Source organism: Equus quagga, chromosome 9 (genome assembly GCF_021613505.1).
Source record: "Equus quagga isolate Etosha38 chromosome 9, UCLA_HA_Equagga_1.0, whole genome shotgun sequence".
Classification (NCBI taxonomy): domain Eukaryota; kingdom Metazoa; phylum Chordata; class Mammalia; order Perissodactyla; family Equidae; genus Equus; species Equus quagga.
The window spans coordinates 96,311,944-96,330,572 of NC_060275.1; the positions used below are offsets into that span (position 1 = coordinate 96,311,944).

General features: G+C 37.5%; 1 protein-coding gene across 1 annotated transcript in view; it reads right to left on the reverse strand.

The window, feature by feature from the left end:
* Positions 1–18,629, reverse strand: part of CDH6 (cadherin 6) — a 123,735-nt gene that overhangs the window by 37,899 nt on the left and 67,207 nt on the right. Inside the window, exon 2 of the mRNA XM_046672303.1 lies at positions 15,881–16,243. Within this exon, the coding sequence (XP_046528259.1) occupies positions 15,881–16,108 (228 nt within the window). The 5' untranslated portion in view covers positions 16,109–16,243. The remainder of the gene's footprint in view (positions 1–15,880; positions 16,244–18,629) is intronic.

Sequence of the window (18,629 nt, forward strand, 5' to 3'; positions counted from 1 at the left end):
TGAGTGTGCACCTGGGGTAATAAAAGCAAGAAAGTCAGCTAAAATAGAAACACTCCTTCCCTTACGTTGCAGGGTCACATATTTTTTCACACCGCACTCAGATGTGCAAGGGAAGATGCAGCTTCCTTAATTTTTTTTTATAGCTTATTCCTCAAGCTCTAATCTCATTGAGTATTAACAGCTCGATATTAGGTTGACTATTGTGTCAATAATTTAGTGCAATCCAATAATGTCTGCCTGATGCAATAATACAGTCTCTTTAGATAACTCTTTCAAATCAATCCCAGTCTTTCTGGTGTCTGCTTTCTCCCCTTCCCTCTTATCCAGTCTAAGATGAGATCTGGGTGCGTGAAAAAGAAAGACCCATATGGCCCAAATCAGAGGGAAATTCGGGGGCTTTTGGAGCCAAGGGCAGTCCTAGTACTGCCCTCTGGCCCGCTGGTCTCTTGACATTCTCTCTCATCCATTACTTTCCTCAGTGGCTTCTGTGGTTTTGGCAGATAGAATCGTGATCTCAGCTTTCCAAGGTCCAAGGTGACTATTTCCATCCTGCCTCCCCCATTGTCATCACATACGCCCTGATGTCTGGCTGTGACTCCTCTATTGCCTTTGGTACATGTGGTCCTAGTCAGACTTGCTTTCTTCTTGGTAGGTATTGTGTATGGGATCATCTATCCTTTTCTTGCCCTGGAGAAGCCTGAGAAGGCTCCTGGGAGCTTAAAAGGGCTTCTCTCTCACTACATGATTGCCCCAAAGGGAAGTGGGCAAAAACCACTCAGCTTTCACCACAGACTTTACCCACAAACCTGCCACTGTTTCCCACTGGGACTTCAGATACACTGTCTCAGGGCAGTAGAAATGATCAGATACATACAGGGCTGTGCATTTGTGTGTTTAATAGCTGGAAATGTGAAATCCCTCCCTTGGGTTCAGTAATAGCCCACGACATGAGTTTTGGTTGGAGGAAGAGCCAATTCCCACTATAAAATCTAAGAAGATAACTGGGGTGGAATCATGACCTGCAGCCCAGAGTCTGGCACCAATAATTTTCAATGACTACATTTGTAAATGGGATTTGTGAGTTTTATTCTAGTTGGCCAGGCCCATCTCTTGATATGTTAAATGGACTCTAAAAGAACCTAGAAAAATCTCTTTTTTTCTGACAAAACCTAGGACCAGGCTGCCTCCATGTCCCATGTTCTTTTTCTATTACACCATGTTGCCTCTTATAATGACCTAAAAATTATATTCTTCTGTACAATATAAATAATTTGATTAATTTTTATAATATAAATATTTTATCTTTAAAATATTTTCTTTTATGATTCATCATTTGGCAATTAGTCTGGCTAGGATTTGGGAAAATCGTAATAGCAGATATTTATTAAGCCTGTATTATGGGCTAGGAAATCTGCTGAATTCATTACATAGACTATACAATTTGTTAGCCATCCTGATCCTCTTCCTATCCCCTCTTAATTGATGAGGAAACCAAGGCAAGGTAAGAGTTAAGTAACTTCTCAGCATCATACAACCAACAGGAACAGGATTTGAGTTCAGGCAGTCTGACACCCTATTCCATAAACCACAACACAAATATTTTCTCTGGATTTTTACATTCAGTTCTATGAATGTTCATTAAAGGCTCACTCTGTATGAAACAATGTTTTAAGTGCTGAATTACAAAGATCTATCTAATTCAGGAATTTTTGGACCTCTGCACTATTGACATTATGTCTGGGTAACTCTTTGTTACCACAGGATAATGGGACCTGTCCTGTACATTATAGGATGTTTAGCAGCATCCCTGGCCCCTACCCACTAGATACCTGTAGCACTTTTCAAGTTATGACAACCAAAAATATCTCCAGACATTGCATTATCTATCTACTGTCTATCTATCTATCTATCTATCATCTATCTACCTATCATCCATCTATCTATCTATCTAATCTATTTTTCTATCCTTCCATCTTTTCCTCATTGTGTGCCTTGTAACTTTTAAAAAACATTCAAATGATACCATAAAGTGTTCTGCATTTGCAGAGATTCCACATGACCCCACTCAGTTCAGTCTTTTATCTTTTGTTAGATTTAATAACCACTGAAACAGACCTTGTGTTATGTGGAGGAGAATTTTTGACAAAGTGCTAAAAGCGAAAGAATTTTAAACCTAAACTCAGGAGAAATTTATTAATTCTCTTGACATTTACTTTTCTACTCTCAATACCTTGAATTTAATGTCAAAAGTACCAGAATAGCTATTAAATGAACAAAACTTTGGTGCTATAATAGTTGTGGTAGGCAGAATAATAGCTCTCCCAAAGATGTCCACGTCCTAATTCCAGGAACCAGTGCTTATGTTACCTTACTTGGAAAAAAAGGACTGTACAGATGTGATTAAGAGAAAGATTTTGAGATAGGAAGATTATCCTGGATTATCCAGGTGAGCCCAAGGTAATCACCAGGGTCCTTAGGGAAAGAGGTAGGGGAGAGTGGGAAGCAGAGAAGGAAATGTGATGATGGAGCCAAGGTCAGAGAGAGAGAGAATGTGTGTGTGTGTATGTATGTGTGTGTGTGAGAGAGAGAGACAGAGAGACACAGAGAGAGAGAGAGAGAGTTGAAGATGCTATGCTGCTGACTTTGAAGATGGAGGAAGAGACCATGAACCAAGGAATGCAGGCAGCCTCTAGAAGCACAAAAAGGCAAGGAAACGGATCCTCTCCTACAGCCTTCAGAAGGACACTTTGCAGACACCTTCATTTTAGCCCAGTGAAACCTATTTCAGACTTCTGACTTCAAGAACTGTAAGATAATAAATCTGTACTGTTTTAAGCTGCCATGTTTGTGGTAATTTGTTACAGCGGGAGTAGGAAACTAAGACAGTAGTTCCTTATCTTTGGAACTCAAGGTGAGCTGAAACTGTCTGTGGTCCTTCAAGAATCCCAGCAAGAGGGAAGAAAACTAACCCTTGGTGAGCGCTTACTAAGTGTCAGGTACTACAAGAATGCTTTGCGTGTTACATCAATTAATTCTCACAAAGACTCTAGGAGCTAATCTTTATTTTCTCCATTTTTTTTGAGAAACTGAAGTCAGAGAGGTTAAGTAACTTACCCAACGTTAAGGGCAGAGACAGGAAGGATACCAAGATCTGCCTGACTCCAAAGTCTGTGCTCGTTCACACTAGAGGATACTGCCGAACAACACTCCCCACGATGATTATAAATGTTTCTGGATTCGTTGTATTTATTACATTAGACCACAGGCTAAGTTACTCGTAAATTCTATTGGCACAAATGATGCAAACTATAATAGATGTTATTGTTCATTTGGGATTTATCAATTAAACAAATGCCTTTTGGTTTATTCACTGCATGAAGTTACTTCCCCAAAAAGGCATTGTTTACTGCCTTTTGCTTGGCTCTAGAAGTCCAAGGTCTTTGGCAGACTGTGACATTAGTCTCAGCTCCTGCTTAGTTTAACATTTTCATTTTCAAAAAGCCAGTGGTAAATCAAGCTGAGAGCCAGATACCCAGTCAAAAATTGATTTAGTAAGGTGTTGTAACTCACCAGCTACAATCCTACGTTTTTGCCTTACAGCATCATCTTTCCAGCAATAGCCAAATCTAAGGGCATACGCACACACATGCGTCCCATGCCCCTCGCTCTTTCTCTCCCTTTCTCTCTGACACATTCACTTTGAAAGAAAATATTAATAGATAAATGCAGACATTTAAGGCATGATGACTCAAATGGCAGAAATTTAAAAAATTATATTCCTCACTAGCTAATGGACTTTTCCCAAAATGTGTTTTTCTTCGAAGGTAATATTCTTATGTTGACTCTTACTTAGGATCTAAAACGTTAAAGCCATAAGTTTATAAAACAATTAGTTTGCTTGGGGGAGAGACTATTTCTTGCTCAGATTTGTAACTCTCAAGCATCCTGCCTGTGCTTAATGAGTGATGATTAAATTGAATTCTGTAACCTACTCATACGATCAAGGTGAGCGATTCTGGGAGATTATGAGTTTATTTATTAGTTTTTCTTGCTTGGAAACCAGTTTATAAATTCTTAAATGACTTGAACAGCTCCCTGTTGAACTACCTGTGGAACAATCAATGAACAGAAATATGTGCTATCTGACTGGCCACCCTGGGGAAAGTCTCCTCATGGTGATGTTAGTACCATGAACCTGAGTGCTCTTCTCACAGAGCTCCAGCTTGTCAGCATTGATGCTATTGTTTCATTTGCCCACCAAGCTGAAATACTCTCTGCTACTTTAGTATCTTAATAATGTGGTATAAGGGAAGAGTATTAGACTTAATCATTCCAGCCCCGGCTTCAGCACTTTGCTGGCAATGGCAACGGGGTCTCTTAACCCCTCTCACTCCAAAGGATTTAATCCTGCTCCACTGGAAGAGCGCTTATGCGGATCACTCAAAGAGCGCTTGTACGCCTGACAGCACTTCATAAACTGTAAATCCTGATCAAATGTGAGAAAATATTATCATGGCTCAAACTCTGCTAAAAACCAGTCTTGAATGCCTCTTCACCTGCCAGGGGATGATTTCTCTTATGCTTTCTCTTTTGTCTCTCCCCATCCCACATGCTCCCCTTCTTTAGAAGCTACTTGACGGTTTGCATTGCAGTAAAGATTCTGACTACCATGTTACGATTTTAAAACTCTAGAGAGTGATGTGTAGACTGTTGAAAAGGAGATAAAATTGAATAAAGTCCTGCCACTCAGGTTTGCCCAAGTCACTTAATTTTTTGACTTGATTTTGAAAACGTTTTTCCCATTAAGAGGCAAGTGGATTGGTAATCACCAAGGTCATAGGTTTAAACAAAGGTAAATAGCTCTTCCCTTTTATTCCTTTTATGTAATACACACAGATGGGAGGATAGATAGAACATTCAAGATACAAATAGGATAAGAAAGTAATTTCTTATAGTCCATTCTGCTTTACTTGATTTCTAGAGGGGAAGTTTGCTTTCTGGAGGGTATTTACCCTCAATGGAAAAAACAAAAAGAAGCCTTAGGCTATAGATTAATAAGGAAATGAGCCAGGTTGCCAGGCTTCACAATTTGTGGGAAAAAAAATGCTAAAGTTTTGCATAACTGTATTTTAAAGCAGAATTTTCTTTGCTTCTCCTCTTTCATGTTTCTCTTCTGAGCTGTACTCATAATAAAAATAGTAGAAAGAGTTAAGATGAGATTTTTCCAGAAAGGATTATTTTTCTTGCAAGAGCTCAAAATATGTTGATTAGAAGAGTATACAGTTGGTAAAAAAAAGAATTAGCCATTATACAGAATTTTTCTCTCCCTGTATTATCACATTTTTCTCTATAGTTAATTTCCTTTGTGAAACATTGCAATCAACATTCTCAGGTGTTAAATGATTTCTCTTTTGCTGAGCACTTGAATTGTCTGCACAATGTATCTTCTTAAGAATTTTAAGAAAAAAAACATTTGTTTTCTATTGGTCAACTCTGTCTTTTTGTCATTTTGTTTCAAACTTTCTTCTACTGAGACCCTAAACAATGTCTGGTTTTCATTTTTAAATGTCTTAAAGGACTTTTAAAGGAACGAACTTTTATGATATGATGTTATTTGCTATATATTTTCTTTTTATCTTTCTTGTTAGTTGACGCACATACAGTTTAGTTTCTCTGGTTTGCACTAAGGAAGGCTGAATTTTCTCCTATTGTATCATAAAATATTTGTGTCATTTTGATGTGAAATTTCCAGAGGTAGTTTCCATGGGAAGACTTTCATAATAAATTTGGTTTATATGTTTACTATCTAATATATCCTTGGACTTTAAAGACTGGATTTCAAGTTGTCAATCCAATGACACAAAACACTATTAATGATAAACATATCAGACCATCCACATCAATAAATTGGGAGGCTATTTTTAGATAACATGGCAGCTTTTTATCTTTTGTGGTCATTGTGCAAAATCGGTGGTGGGCATTTTTAAGGATACAAAGATGATCAAGGCAAGTAGTTTAGGGTCTTGCAGAGTTTACAAAGAGATAAGTATTTGAAGGTTTAAATTCAATATCTAAAGTATTAATTGAAAGAGCAGCCCTGAGATGCAATATAAAACACTGCTTAATATATTGAAGGTCAAAGTTCAGCCTTACACAAGGAATTAATTATTTTTCTCTTAAACAGGAGAAGCATTCAGGGTAATTAAATAATTAAATCAAGAGTAATTTCCCCACAGTAAAGCTTTGGTTCAAAAATATAAGGAGATCATGATATTAATTCCAACTTAACAACCTAACTATGATAATTCCAACTTAAAACATTAGTATACCCTAAGTGCAATAGTCATTTTTTGAATTGTTGGATGCATTAAAGTTTTTATTGAAAAAATAACAAGACCTAACCAGAGTTTTAACATTTCACAACAATTTAAATAATATAAACTCCAAATTGTGGTGTAAAGTGATGATGTTTTAAAATGCAATGATAGATAGCCTTAATAGGAGGATCTATAAAAGTTTACAGGATCATCAAATAACGAGAAGTGTAGTGTGCATTTTATTTTTCGTTTGGTTGGGGTAATAAAGAAAACTTCCTATTTTTTTGTTTTGTTTTGCTTTTTTGGTGAGGAAGATTTGCCCTGAGCTAACACCTGTGCCAATCTTCCTCTATTTTGTATGTGGGATGCTGTTACAGTGTGGCTTGATGAGCCGTGTGTAGGTTTGTGCCCAGGATTCAAACCTGCGAACCCCGGGCTGCTGAAGCAGAGTGTGCGAACTTAACCACTAGAAAACTTCCTATTTTTGTATATACTTGGCCCTCTGACTTGGTGCTGATGAATTGTATTTGAAGCTGCCTTAGCTGCTTTGACGCCGTCTCTGGCCCATGATACTTGACTTCACAGGAGATGGAACATGAGCGGAATCATCCCCTGCTTCTTCCTTCTCTTCACCTTTCCTGTTTTGAAGGCCTTGATAGCAGGCTCCTTCTCTCCTTATACTGGTCTTCACTTAGTACTTTTGGGATCCAGGGCAGGCCATGCTAAAATATCCCACAATATCATATTGATTATTTTAATTAAAGTGACTTGAGAAGCAAAAAGGGCATTCTGACCCTCCTGTCTCTGTTCCCCTGAAAGCAAGAAATAATCTCCCATGAGAAGGTGCTCTCCCTGCATCCTGATCCCCAGAGCTGGAGGACTCAGGGCTGAGAAGCCTGCACAAACCAACCTTGCTAATTTACTACCTCAAGCCTAAACTCTGCTTAAATCCCTCACTAATTACATACTTCAAACCTAAGTTTCCTTGTCTTGTCAATTCTTTGAAATTTATTGTTTCTTCGTGTAAAAGATAACATATACTGCCTGCTTTGTTCACTCTCTGAGAATCATTTCTTTATGATCTCCAATACATATGTGTTAAACTGGGGTTTTCTCCTGTTAATCTGGTCTTGTGTCGATTTTATTATTAGTCCATCCATAAGAACACAAGAAGGAAAGAAGGGGATTTTCCCCCCACCCCAACAGTCCCTTACTAGTGAGCATGATACCCCAGGCCTTGTTCTGAGCTCTTTCTGTGTATTAGTTTATTTAGGCTTCACCTCAGTAACTTGATTACTCCCCTCGTTTAACAGTTGAAGAAATGGGAGACAGAGAGAGTTCAAATAACGTGCCCAATATTACCCAGGTAGTCACAGTGCAGCTGGGGCTCAAATATAGGTAGGCTGCCTATGCTGTTAACTTTACATTCTCTAGTGAATAATTATTGAATGAATAAAAAACACTTTTGCTCCATATCTATTCAAAATGCCATAGCCAAGATAACTTCTTCAATTGCTTTCTTAACTCCAATCTCCGTTCCCTCTAGTCAGCATTAAATCCCGCATCCAGAGTGATATTTCAAGCTTTTTGTTGTTTCTCCATTACTGCCCTTAGCACTTCTGAAACACACCAATTCACCTAAAATATTTATTCCTCTATTTTACACATGTATACATTTTAATCTTTTAAAATGTCTCTCTTTTCTTGTGCATACCTATTCTCTGTGAATAGAAAACTAGAAGAAACTATAAATATTTACCCTGTGAAGTATTTTGGCATGCTGCTTCTCTTTTTATTCCAGGTTGCATAATTTCAAATTTGATTCCTTATACTGACCTTTGAGAATAGATGTTACTTTACTTATCTGTCAATAAAGGCTATAAGGAAAAATCTCTTTCTTATTCTTTTATGGGAAATTCTGTACGTTCTTTCAACCTCTTCTTCAATTCCAGATGGAAAGATAGGTTTGCAAAGAATGCTGATATATTTAGCATGCTCATGAAGATTATGTTACATTATGTCATCTTAATAAGTGACAACATGAAAGCTTGTAGGAAGGTGGCATTTGCTACCAGCAGTCTACATCTACACAAAAAGAGATGCCTCCTTGAGGTTCCAGTGACACATGAGCATCTAAATATAATCCTTAAATTTGGTGATGGTTATTAAAGGCAGGACTCCTACCAAAAATCTGTTTATTTTTGGTAAAAGAGGATAGAGCATAAGGAAGACATCTTTTAATTTTGACCAGAGAGGTAGGGCTCTCTAAAAGTTAAACATACAATTCTGGTTACAGTATGTTCTTGGCTTCTCATATTTAAAATAATTTACTAACTCTGTCATTCATATCCGTGGAAATGAAAAAATCAGTGGTCTAAGAATCTTTACCAATATGTCAGAGATATTTATCTGATTTTTTGAAATAAAAGGATAATTAGGAATTTTGATTTGAAAAGAAATGAAAACCAGCATGTTGGCATTTTGCATATTTATATTCCCATCTGCTATGGTGGACCCAAAATATGACAAAAAATGAAGACCTTTGGTACAAATCAAGTATTTATATGGTTTAATAATATGGTTAAATAGTAATAATAATATGGTTTAATAATAGTACAAACAAGCTAAAGTAATCAGTAAAGAAACACTCAACAATGTCTATAGGATAGATTTGGGGGATTTGTTATGAGCATATAGAGTCTCTATAGCCTTCCAACTCTAGAAGCTCTGTTTGACTTGTGGAGCAAGGAGGTAAAGTAGCTCAGTGGGAACAGAAAGGATCTGAACCCTTAACTCTCTTTTATTCACCTTGATCCCTGCATTTTGTTCAACAAATTGAATTACAAGCAAGAGGATGTAGGATTCCATAGGCATAATGATGTGGAAGTTGGAAGATTCAGGATTTGAGTCCTTGTATGGCTTTCTATATTTTACTCTGCTTGTGTGATCCAGGCAGTTGAACATTGCCTTTGGGTTTACGACCAACGTCAGACATTCTAACTATTCTGCTCTCCACATGAGTAACTGTGCATAGAGGGAAGTGTAAGACTCAGAATTGCTGTTACACAGGACATTTGCTTAGTATCAAATAGAAAATTGAAGCTTTTGTCATTAAGAAAGTGAAATCAGTTGGCTGACAGTGGAAAAAAAATGAAGATTACTGCTGATATTGGCCATTGGGAAGTTACTTATTGAAACATTTTTAAAAGTCCATTCAATGAGCGAGTGAATGCATGTGCTCTTCAATACACTAACCAGCTGAAATATAAAAATGTTAAATGGCTGAGCATTAAATTTAAATGATGAAGAAGAAAGATGTGCCCAAGGCACTTGTCCTAACTCAGGGAGAAAAGATTATTGCGGGTCATTGAACCAGAGCAGAAGTTTAGAGAAGGTTATCGAGGGAAATAAAAAGGAAAGACACTTTTTCATCATGACCAAAAAGGCCATTAATTGCATATGTAATTTTAAAATGCTCACATGTAACTATTTTGAATATCACTGATGTATTCTGGAAATTAAAATCAAGAAAAAGTAAAAGGAACTTGCAAAATAACAATAGTGCAAACATATTTGTGTAGCTCTCTAAAAGTAGTCTTCTTTTAAAAGAAATTCTTTTTCTCTCTATCCTTAAGTTTGATAAAGCAGGTTCTCAGTAGGTATTTGTGGTTTGGAGTTGAATGCAATCACTGAGTGCCAAAGCATGTTTTGCAATTATTTTTTCATTTATGCCTAGCAATGGCTCTGCGAGGCAGTGGGCATACGGGGGAGGGAATGTAACTGAGCAGTGATGAGGTCAGACAGAGGTCAACTGCCAAGTTCCAAGAGTGTGAGACCTTGGGCTAAAATACTAGACTGCTCCAAGCCTTAGTTTACTCATCTGTAAAACAGGGATATAAATAATCTCTGGGCCTCAAGGATGCTGTGCTGAGCCAGTGAGATAACACACCTGAAGCACTTTGAGTGTCTGGAATAAAGAAACGCTCAGTAAATGTTAGCCATGACGATGCTTTAATCTGATACGGCTGTTTGAAGCGAAAGTGGTTAAATGACGTCTCTGAATCACCCATCAAATTAGTGCCAGGAGATTTCAATACTTAAGCTTATGCTCTTTTCAGGAAAAAAAAAATTAAAGGAATATAAGAAAGCAATATTTTATCAACAGCATCTTTTAAATGGCCTTTCAGAATGAATAAAATTGCTTCATGTTTACTGATTTTGGATGATCACGTAATTATAGGAACAAATAATTGTTCATCCCTAATTTTAAAGGTGTATATGGCTGACAACTTTTATTTTTATGGGCTGTTAAAACATTACTGTCTAATTATCTTGAGAACAGTGGCTTCGTTGAATTGGGTAGACATTAATTTTAAAGACTCAAGAGAAAGGCATATTAGGAAGATCTGTATGTTAGAGCTTCAAATAGAACCACAATTTTCATGATATTGAAAAAAGCACAGCATATAAATTTTTGGGAAAGCTCCCTCAAAGAAAAACGATCACGAACTTCCAAAAAGCTAACATCAGAAAATATACAGTTTATCAAATTCCATTAAAATAGTATGCTGGTATGGTACTAAAAATAGAAGCATCTCAAATGGTTCTGTTGGAGATTATTTTTATGTATACATTCTGTGGAAGGAGAAGATAAAGAACAGTGAAGGATAAAATGGAGGAGACAAGGAAATTAAGCATTGCTGTGCGCTGTTTAATGGTAATATGCAACTCTTTTGCCTAAACTTTTGCATGGTTCTGAGATTTAAAATATATTCATTTTTGTATTAATGAATGCCCACCTCGTCAAAATCTAATCTCTATATCTACCTATGTTCTTTTCTTGTTGAACTTCATCTTACACTATATACCAAGCATCATCAAGGAATTGCTGCATGATGTAAAGCTGGCAGGAGGGGCGTGGGGTTTTCTGAAAAGGAGGAATTACAATGCTTGCCTCTTATTTTTCTGTTAAGTTTACATAAGTCAAAGATAACAAGTGGATTTTGTATAAAATCAAATACTTTCCCCTTTAGCCTTTGAGGAGAAAATATGCACCTCTTTCTGCTTTCTGTACTGGCATGATGGACACTTTCACTATGTGGATTGTTCCGTCTCGAAATCTCTGACTCTTTAAACCTCCTGCTTTCTCTTCTTTGGCTTCCGCATCCAGTTAACGGGGAAGTCCTGGTCATTCTCCCTCTGCAGTTAGAGCTCACCCTTGCTCTTCCTTCAAGACGTGCTTCCGACATCATCACCTCCTTTAGGAAGCTCTGCTGAATCCCCAAGCCCACTTGGCCCCCCTCCTTTCTATTTCCGTAATTCTTTGTGGATGCCCATTTTATCAGTGAGCTTGCCACCTTTTGTTATGATTATTGCCAACAAAATTCTCCTAAGGCAGTGGTTCTCAAATTTCACCACATATTAGAATCACAAATACTTTATTAAAAACCAACTAAATCAGAATCTCTGGAGAGGTGAGACCCAGGCCAAGGTATTGTTAAAAGCAGCACTTCTCAAATTTTAACGTGCATACAGTTCACCTGGGGATTTTGTTGAACTACAGATTCAAATTCAATACATCTCAGGTGAGGTGCAAGAGTCTGCATTTCTAACAAGCTCTCAGGTGCAACAGATAGATGCTGCTTATGATAAGTTAGCTCAAGTTGCCCTCAGATGATCATGTAAAAAAATCAAATTCCTTATCTGTATCGATATCTACATCTGAAGCTCAGAAAGTCTTGCCCAATACAGGACCACTTCTTCCTACCTGTTACTCCTACCTGCCACCACCATTTTAGGTAAGTAGAAGTATTGAGACTTTCTGATAAATCAGAATTTGTGTTGTCAATATTTCGGCAATAATTGGCCTTCCCTACTTCTATTTGCATTAGATGCCTCTCTCCCTAACCCTGCCGAGTCCAGGTTTCTGCGTTAACCTTACTGGGCACGGCGAGATGCTGAGGAGCATTAAGACAAGAAGAGGAGAAAGGTCTTGCTGCCAATTTGTGCCTTCAGTTTTAAAGTATTATCTTGTCTATTCACTTCCTTGTTACTCCAGCCTCCAGATTCCATCTTCTGTTACTTCTCGGATGCCCATGACTCTTTTTCTCTCCTTCTACACCTGATAGCCCTATGCTCCCATGCCCATTCTCACATTTTCCTCACTCCACAATTATCATTGTCCACCCTATTGACTTACTCCAAATAATGGGAACCAGTGAACACAAATAGAAATATAAACATGCTAATAATGGAAAAAATTCTTTCTTCTATTTTTAAGAGCAATTTGCTCAACCACATTACTTTTCCTCAGTTAACGCTTCTACCCATTATGTGTACAGATCAATCTTTTCAGTTTCAAGCTTTAAGGCTAGGCTCTAAGTGACTATTATTTAGTAGGGTTAATAGCATGACTTAAGGTTCTATTGGTCTTTGTACACCTTTATGTGACAATCTAACTACACTCCTATTGTTCCCAGAGGGTACACTGAGGCACCCTGGGGTACAACAGGGAACCCACCAACACAAGGAAATATTTTAAAATTTCAAAGGAAATACAGCAAACTTGAGCTCTGTCGTCTACTGTGTGATTTACTAGCTCAGGGCAGTTCACAGTTTCAACAGTAGGTGGTGCTACATTCCTTTCGATGATGTCATATCCTATTTACGAAGCCAGGTTTCCTATGGCACTTTCGAAAAGCAAGTACAGTGCAAAAATCAATGTGGAAAAGGAAACAAGGGGGCAGTATTCAATCTGAGGAGTTGGCAGTGCCCAGTAGGAGCCCACATTTAATTAGGAAGTACTGTAACTGTGGTTAAGAATGAAATAAAAACATTATTTTTTCTGTAAATTGATGTGTAGTTTTTTCAGTTACTTGTTTGTTAAAACATAAAAACTTATTACTTTGTTTGGACCTGACTATTTCTTTTGGCCTAAGGACACTGTGAAAAGAATTATTGAGATGTTAAGGGCATTGTGGACTGAAAAAGTTTTGGAACTTCTGCTATAGTCTCATCTCTTTTTTTTTTCCATAAGATTCTTGACCTGGTAGATCCAGATAACCTCATCAGATATCTGTTTTATTATAAAGCTATTAACTGTGGACCAACTTGTTGCCATTTGAGGAACAAACTGTTTTTTCTTTTTAAAAATTTATTTGTTTTTTGTCTATTTTTAATTGTGAAAAAAAACCACATTATAGTCTAATCCTTTTGTCTGTTGATAAAACATAACTCCAAAGACAGATTTGGGAAAACGCCCTGTCAATAGTGCAAGAACGCCTCTTACTTGCATCTGATGCAGCAATGCTGGCAACTATGACAACTTCAATTACTGCCCTTGACTTTTTTCCCAGCGAATATTCTCTTATGTGTTATAACGCCAAGGAGGTGGAGGAGGGGCAGATGATGGTGAGGGAGGGAAATTTATCTTGCTGCCAATAAAATATCCAAATCCAACCAATCGAGTTGAAGCTGTGATTGCGAAGGGATTTTGCCATCCTCTACATCCTCTGCATTTTCCACCTACTGAGAGATCCGTTAATTACCTCATTTTACTTTTGCAATGGCATAAAAATCAACATTGCACTTTGATGCATTACAGATAGATTTAATAGAATGTATACAATGGATTTTTATAATTAAGAAATTATTATAATAATTTTTTTATGAACCTACTATGTGCCAGCTACTAGTTCTTGTCTCACTTAAACTACACTGCAACTCCATGAGGTAGGCTTTGCTGCATGCATTTTCTAGATGAAGAAACTAAAGCTTGCAAAGGTTAATAATCTGCCCTGGGCCGCACAACTGGCAATTCGCAGCACAGTGATGCAGCCTTGGATCTGCACGAATCCACAGCTCGAAACTTTTCCCCATGGCAGTATTACCTCTCACAATTATAATCGTAAAACTGATTCCTATGTGGTTTTATCCATTGCTGCTTCTAATATCCTGATATGGCCTCACCTTTCCTTAAAAATACATGGTATTTTTGATGTAAAATGACATCACAAATTTGAGAAGAAAAAGCAGAAAGGAAAAAGGAGGGGGTCAATTATTTAGACAAAGCACTTTTAAAAACTTAATCTTCTATGACAATAATGTTATTTGTGTTGTGGAAAGTGCTTTTAAGATCATAAGATTATTGCTCCTATTATTTTCTTTACAACCATTACCCTATGAATGTAGCGCTGTTCAAATTTCACAAAGGAAATGGAGTGAAGTACAAGTGACTAGCTTTCTTCAGGAGTCACACAGCGTGTGAATTTCACAGCAAATACAAGGCTAGACCCTTGGGGATCTGTGTTGATGTTCATTCACCCCTTCACCGAATACTTCCTCTCCTACTTTATTCTACATTAATAATTCACTTCATTGGAACAATGCCGGGTGACCTCAGCCCAAGCCATGGGTAGCTTTCTTTCATTTATAGTGGTAAATACTTAAAGAGAATATTTGCACATGGTTATTCAGGGATATTTTATAACAAACTGAAGTGTGAACATGCAGTCGTTGGAATCTGCAAAATGTTTGTATGATATCCTAAGGTAAATGATTTAAAATCGTAGCTGTAATCATAAATGAAGACATTTTATCATCTCTTTTCTGTTCATTCCCAGTTTATGTAAAGGGTGTGTGACAATTATTTTTCTTATCAATACCATGTTATGAAACACAGAACCTACAAAGTACAAACTTGTATTCCTGTTTTTTTTTACATCTTTGCAGTATGCAGATATTCTGCAACAAAAATGTAGTCGATGATAAAATTTCAGTGGAACCGGCAAGACAGTACAACCAAGCGATTTCCCTGACTCAGCTCCCGGAATCTGTAAGGGCTATCATAAGTGATGCCTCCTCATTCCACTTCTGGAGTCAATAAAGTGGTTAGATGATATGTGGAAATAACACCTTTACATTACCATTTTTCTCTTTTGTGAACCTTGTCACAGTGAAATCACAAGCTTTTGAAATGCTTGGTTCTTGTCAATTATTTGAGACAAGAGCAAACGGCAGTAGCAGCGGCAGTAACAATAACCCAATCTAAGGCAGGGGTGGGTTTTGAGGACAAAGGGCTCCATTTGCTCAGAAAACGGGATGGCACTGTAGGTAGCAGAGTTAAGAAAGGGTTAATTTGAACCTGGCCAAAGGACTAAAGCTTAGAATGTTTGCTTTCAGAATAAGAAAAAGGAGCCTTCCTTTCCTTACGGTTTAATCGCTCTATTCCTATTTTTAATACATCCTACTTTAAAGAATAGGTGGACCACATTTTTCAAGCTAAAGTAAAAAATTAAAGGATTTATGATAATCCTACGCGGATGGTGGTGGGCGTTTCATTTTCAGCTGGAGCATTTCTCTTTGTTGCAGTGTTAACATCTCTCAGCTTCTTGCTACAGTCTTCTTCCTGAAACTACTCAAGTGGAAAAAAAAAAAGTCTTACCAGATAAGCAACAATTCTTACTGTATTGGGGGTATAGCTCACATCCTCCCCGTCTATTTATTAGAAGTAACTTCTTCAGGCCTTTAAAACCAGAATGTCAAAGCGCCCAGTGAAATCCTACCTTGCCCACATACTGATAATCCGATCCTGTGTATTCTTCCAACAGAAAGAACTGATTCCACATCCAGCTCCTTTTCGAACGGTTCAGCTCATTTTTGCTGTTTCCAGAGAGCTCCAGGGCCCTTTTCTTTGCTGGGAAACCACTAGTCCTCTTAGATAACGGAGTTGAGAAAGTTGGGTAGGGCTGACCGACCCAAAAGAGCAGCAAGAAGTATGGGTAAGTTCTCATTCTGGTGACACAGTCCCGTCTCTGGGTGGTGGGTATGGGTACCCCTCTCCGTGAAGCACCTCGTTTCACTGCACTCTATCCAGCCTCATTCCTCTTCCCTTCCTTAATGTTCTTTGCTTGGCACTCAGAGGATATCTGGAAAGAATAATAACATATCATGCATTTTTAGAGATGCTTAAAATTCAGTGTTAGAGCAAATAAGCGTTGGAAAAAGAGGACAGAAATTTGAATAGCAAACCAACAAAAATAAGTTGGCTATCAATTTTGAAATGAGGAAAACAGTCTTTCAGATACGCTAAGTGGAAGGCATGTGCCGCGTAGGAAGCTGCTGTTTTCCTTTCTCTTTTTCTATCACTTAAAAATCCTATTTTAAGTAATAGTGTTGCTGTAGGTCAACACGCCAGAGTGGATTATCTCACCACTTTTTTACCTCTGAGGATGTGGGCCGAGATCTGGTTAGAAGAAACAAGTTTGTGTTTCTGATTCTATTTGCATATTTATCCTCATGAACCAGTCTGCGGCAAAGAATATCACAGACAATTTCAGTTCAATTGAAAGTGGATAATGCTGAAATTTTGTGAGAGTGTATTGAGTGCCTGTGATGTGTAGGTATAAATCAAGGCAGAAGCTGTTCTGCAGACTCTTGGCTTCAGAGATGTGCTGGAATAGAACAGTCTGGGTCAAAAAAGGTTGGAAAAGACCTTACGCCTTCTCTTCAGGAGGCATCTTAGCATATTGAAGTTTCTCAAGTGAAATTTTGTAACAATGATGGTAAACCTACATTTAATGCAGTATTTCCCAAACTTGACCAGGAAACTTTTTTTCCTCATATGACCTAATAACACTATGGGATGGGTTAATGAACAACCTACAGAATTTTTATTTAATAGAGTATAAGAATTAGGTGCCAGCCCCGTGGTGCAGTGGCTAAGTTTGCACATTCTGCTTTGGCGGCCCGGGGTTCGCCAGTTCGGATCCCAGGTGTGGACCTATGCACTGCTTGTCAAGCCATGCTGTGGTAGGCGTCCCACATATAAAGTAGAGGAAGATGGGCATGGATGTTAGCTCAGGGCCAGTCTTCCTCAGAAAAAGAGGAAGATTGGTGGCAGATGTTAGCTCAGGGCTAATCTTCCTCAAAAAAAAAAAAAACCCAAAAAACCCAAACAACAACAACAAATTGGAAAAAGAAAAGAATATAAGAATTAAATGAACAATTCTATTCAAATTTCTTTAGGAAATCCTAGGCTTTAATCTCTAAATTTTACTTGTATCATAAGCAATCAAGCCTTTATATTAAAATTAGTCAGTTTCCATGTAATTTTCACAGGTGTATCATATGTATCTGTCACAGAGCAATCGACTGTGGGATGGTCAGAAATGTCAGCTATCATTATACTTGTGGGTAATAATTTTCCATGACAAATATTCTTTTTCAAGGACATAATCTAGCACTTAAAAAATCCTTGGGTCAGATTGCTTGGCAAAGATGTCGCACATTGGTTTACTATTTTATGTAATTGAAGTAATACATGCCTGTATCTCCATCCTAAACTTTTCCATATTTCCTAAAAAGACAAATCCAACAAATTACTCTTTCATCTTACTCTTTGATAAAGGAAAAGTATTTTCTTAAATAATATTGACAAAGAAATGAGTTGCACTGTAATGTAGAAAATAGTAATTAAACTGATACATTCACTCTAAATAAATGCAAATAAAGGAACACGTTCAAAGTAGTCTCATCAGTATTTTTTATTTCTTTGTGTTAGAAAAGATTTGTTCACTCATCTCCTATTACTCTACTAGGTAAATGTATACGTGACCAGTTTTTTTTTTTTTTACTCCAGCAATAAATAATTTTAGCTACCTAATACGTGGCTTCGTGAAAGCTTTCTGTTAGAATATAAATGAAATATTTCATAGTGTTCAGCATTTAAAAATCTCTGTTCCGTTATTATGTATCTTTTTGACAGCAGGTTGAGGAAGTTGAAAATTCCACAGGTGAGTAAATTAGTACTGTGACAATTAGTCATGCTGGAAAAATGCCAGGCAACAGTATACTTGTCATTATGTGGCCTTGGTACAGGTGTGGAATGACTGATGCTCAATTAGGTGACAACGACTCTTCTCTCTTCTCGTGGATGGTATATAAAGGGCACTGAGAGAGCATATGGAGAAAAGCCCTCTAAAGACATCTATTCATTTTTAGTAGTAGAGATTTCACTGAGGTTGATTCAGTGGAAATTACATTTTTCTTAATTTCCCACATTCTCCATTATTTGCATAGACAAATCCTGCAGTGAAGAATTACACTTCTGCGGCTGCACTCAGTGTGTGCCCCGTGGTGCTGGCAGGAAAGAGGGATGCAGAGAACGGAGGTGTCAGCTGTTTGAAAGGCAGGCTCCTAAAGGCCATTTTAAAGAAAAATCGATCCCTGTGGGTGTTGTGTGCAAACTCTACAAGCTGTTGCCACTTGAATATTAAATATTAGTTCTTTTTAATATCACAGATACCCAAATGT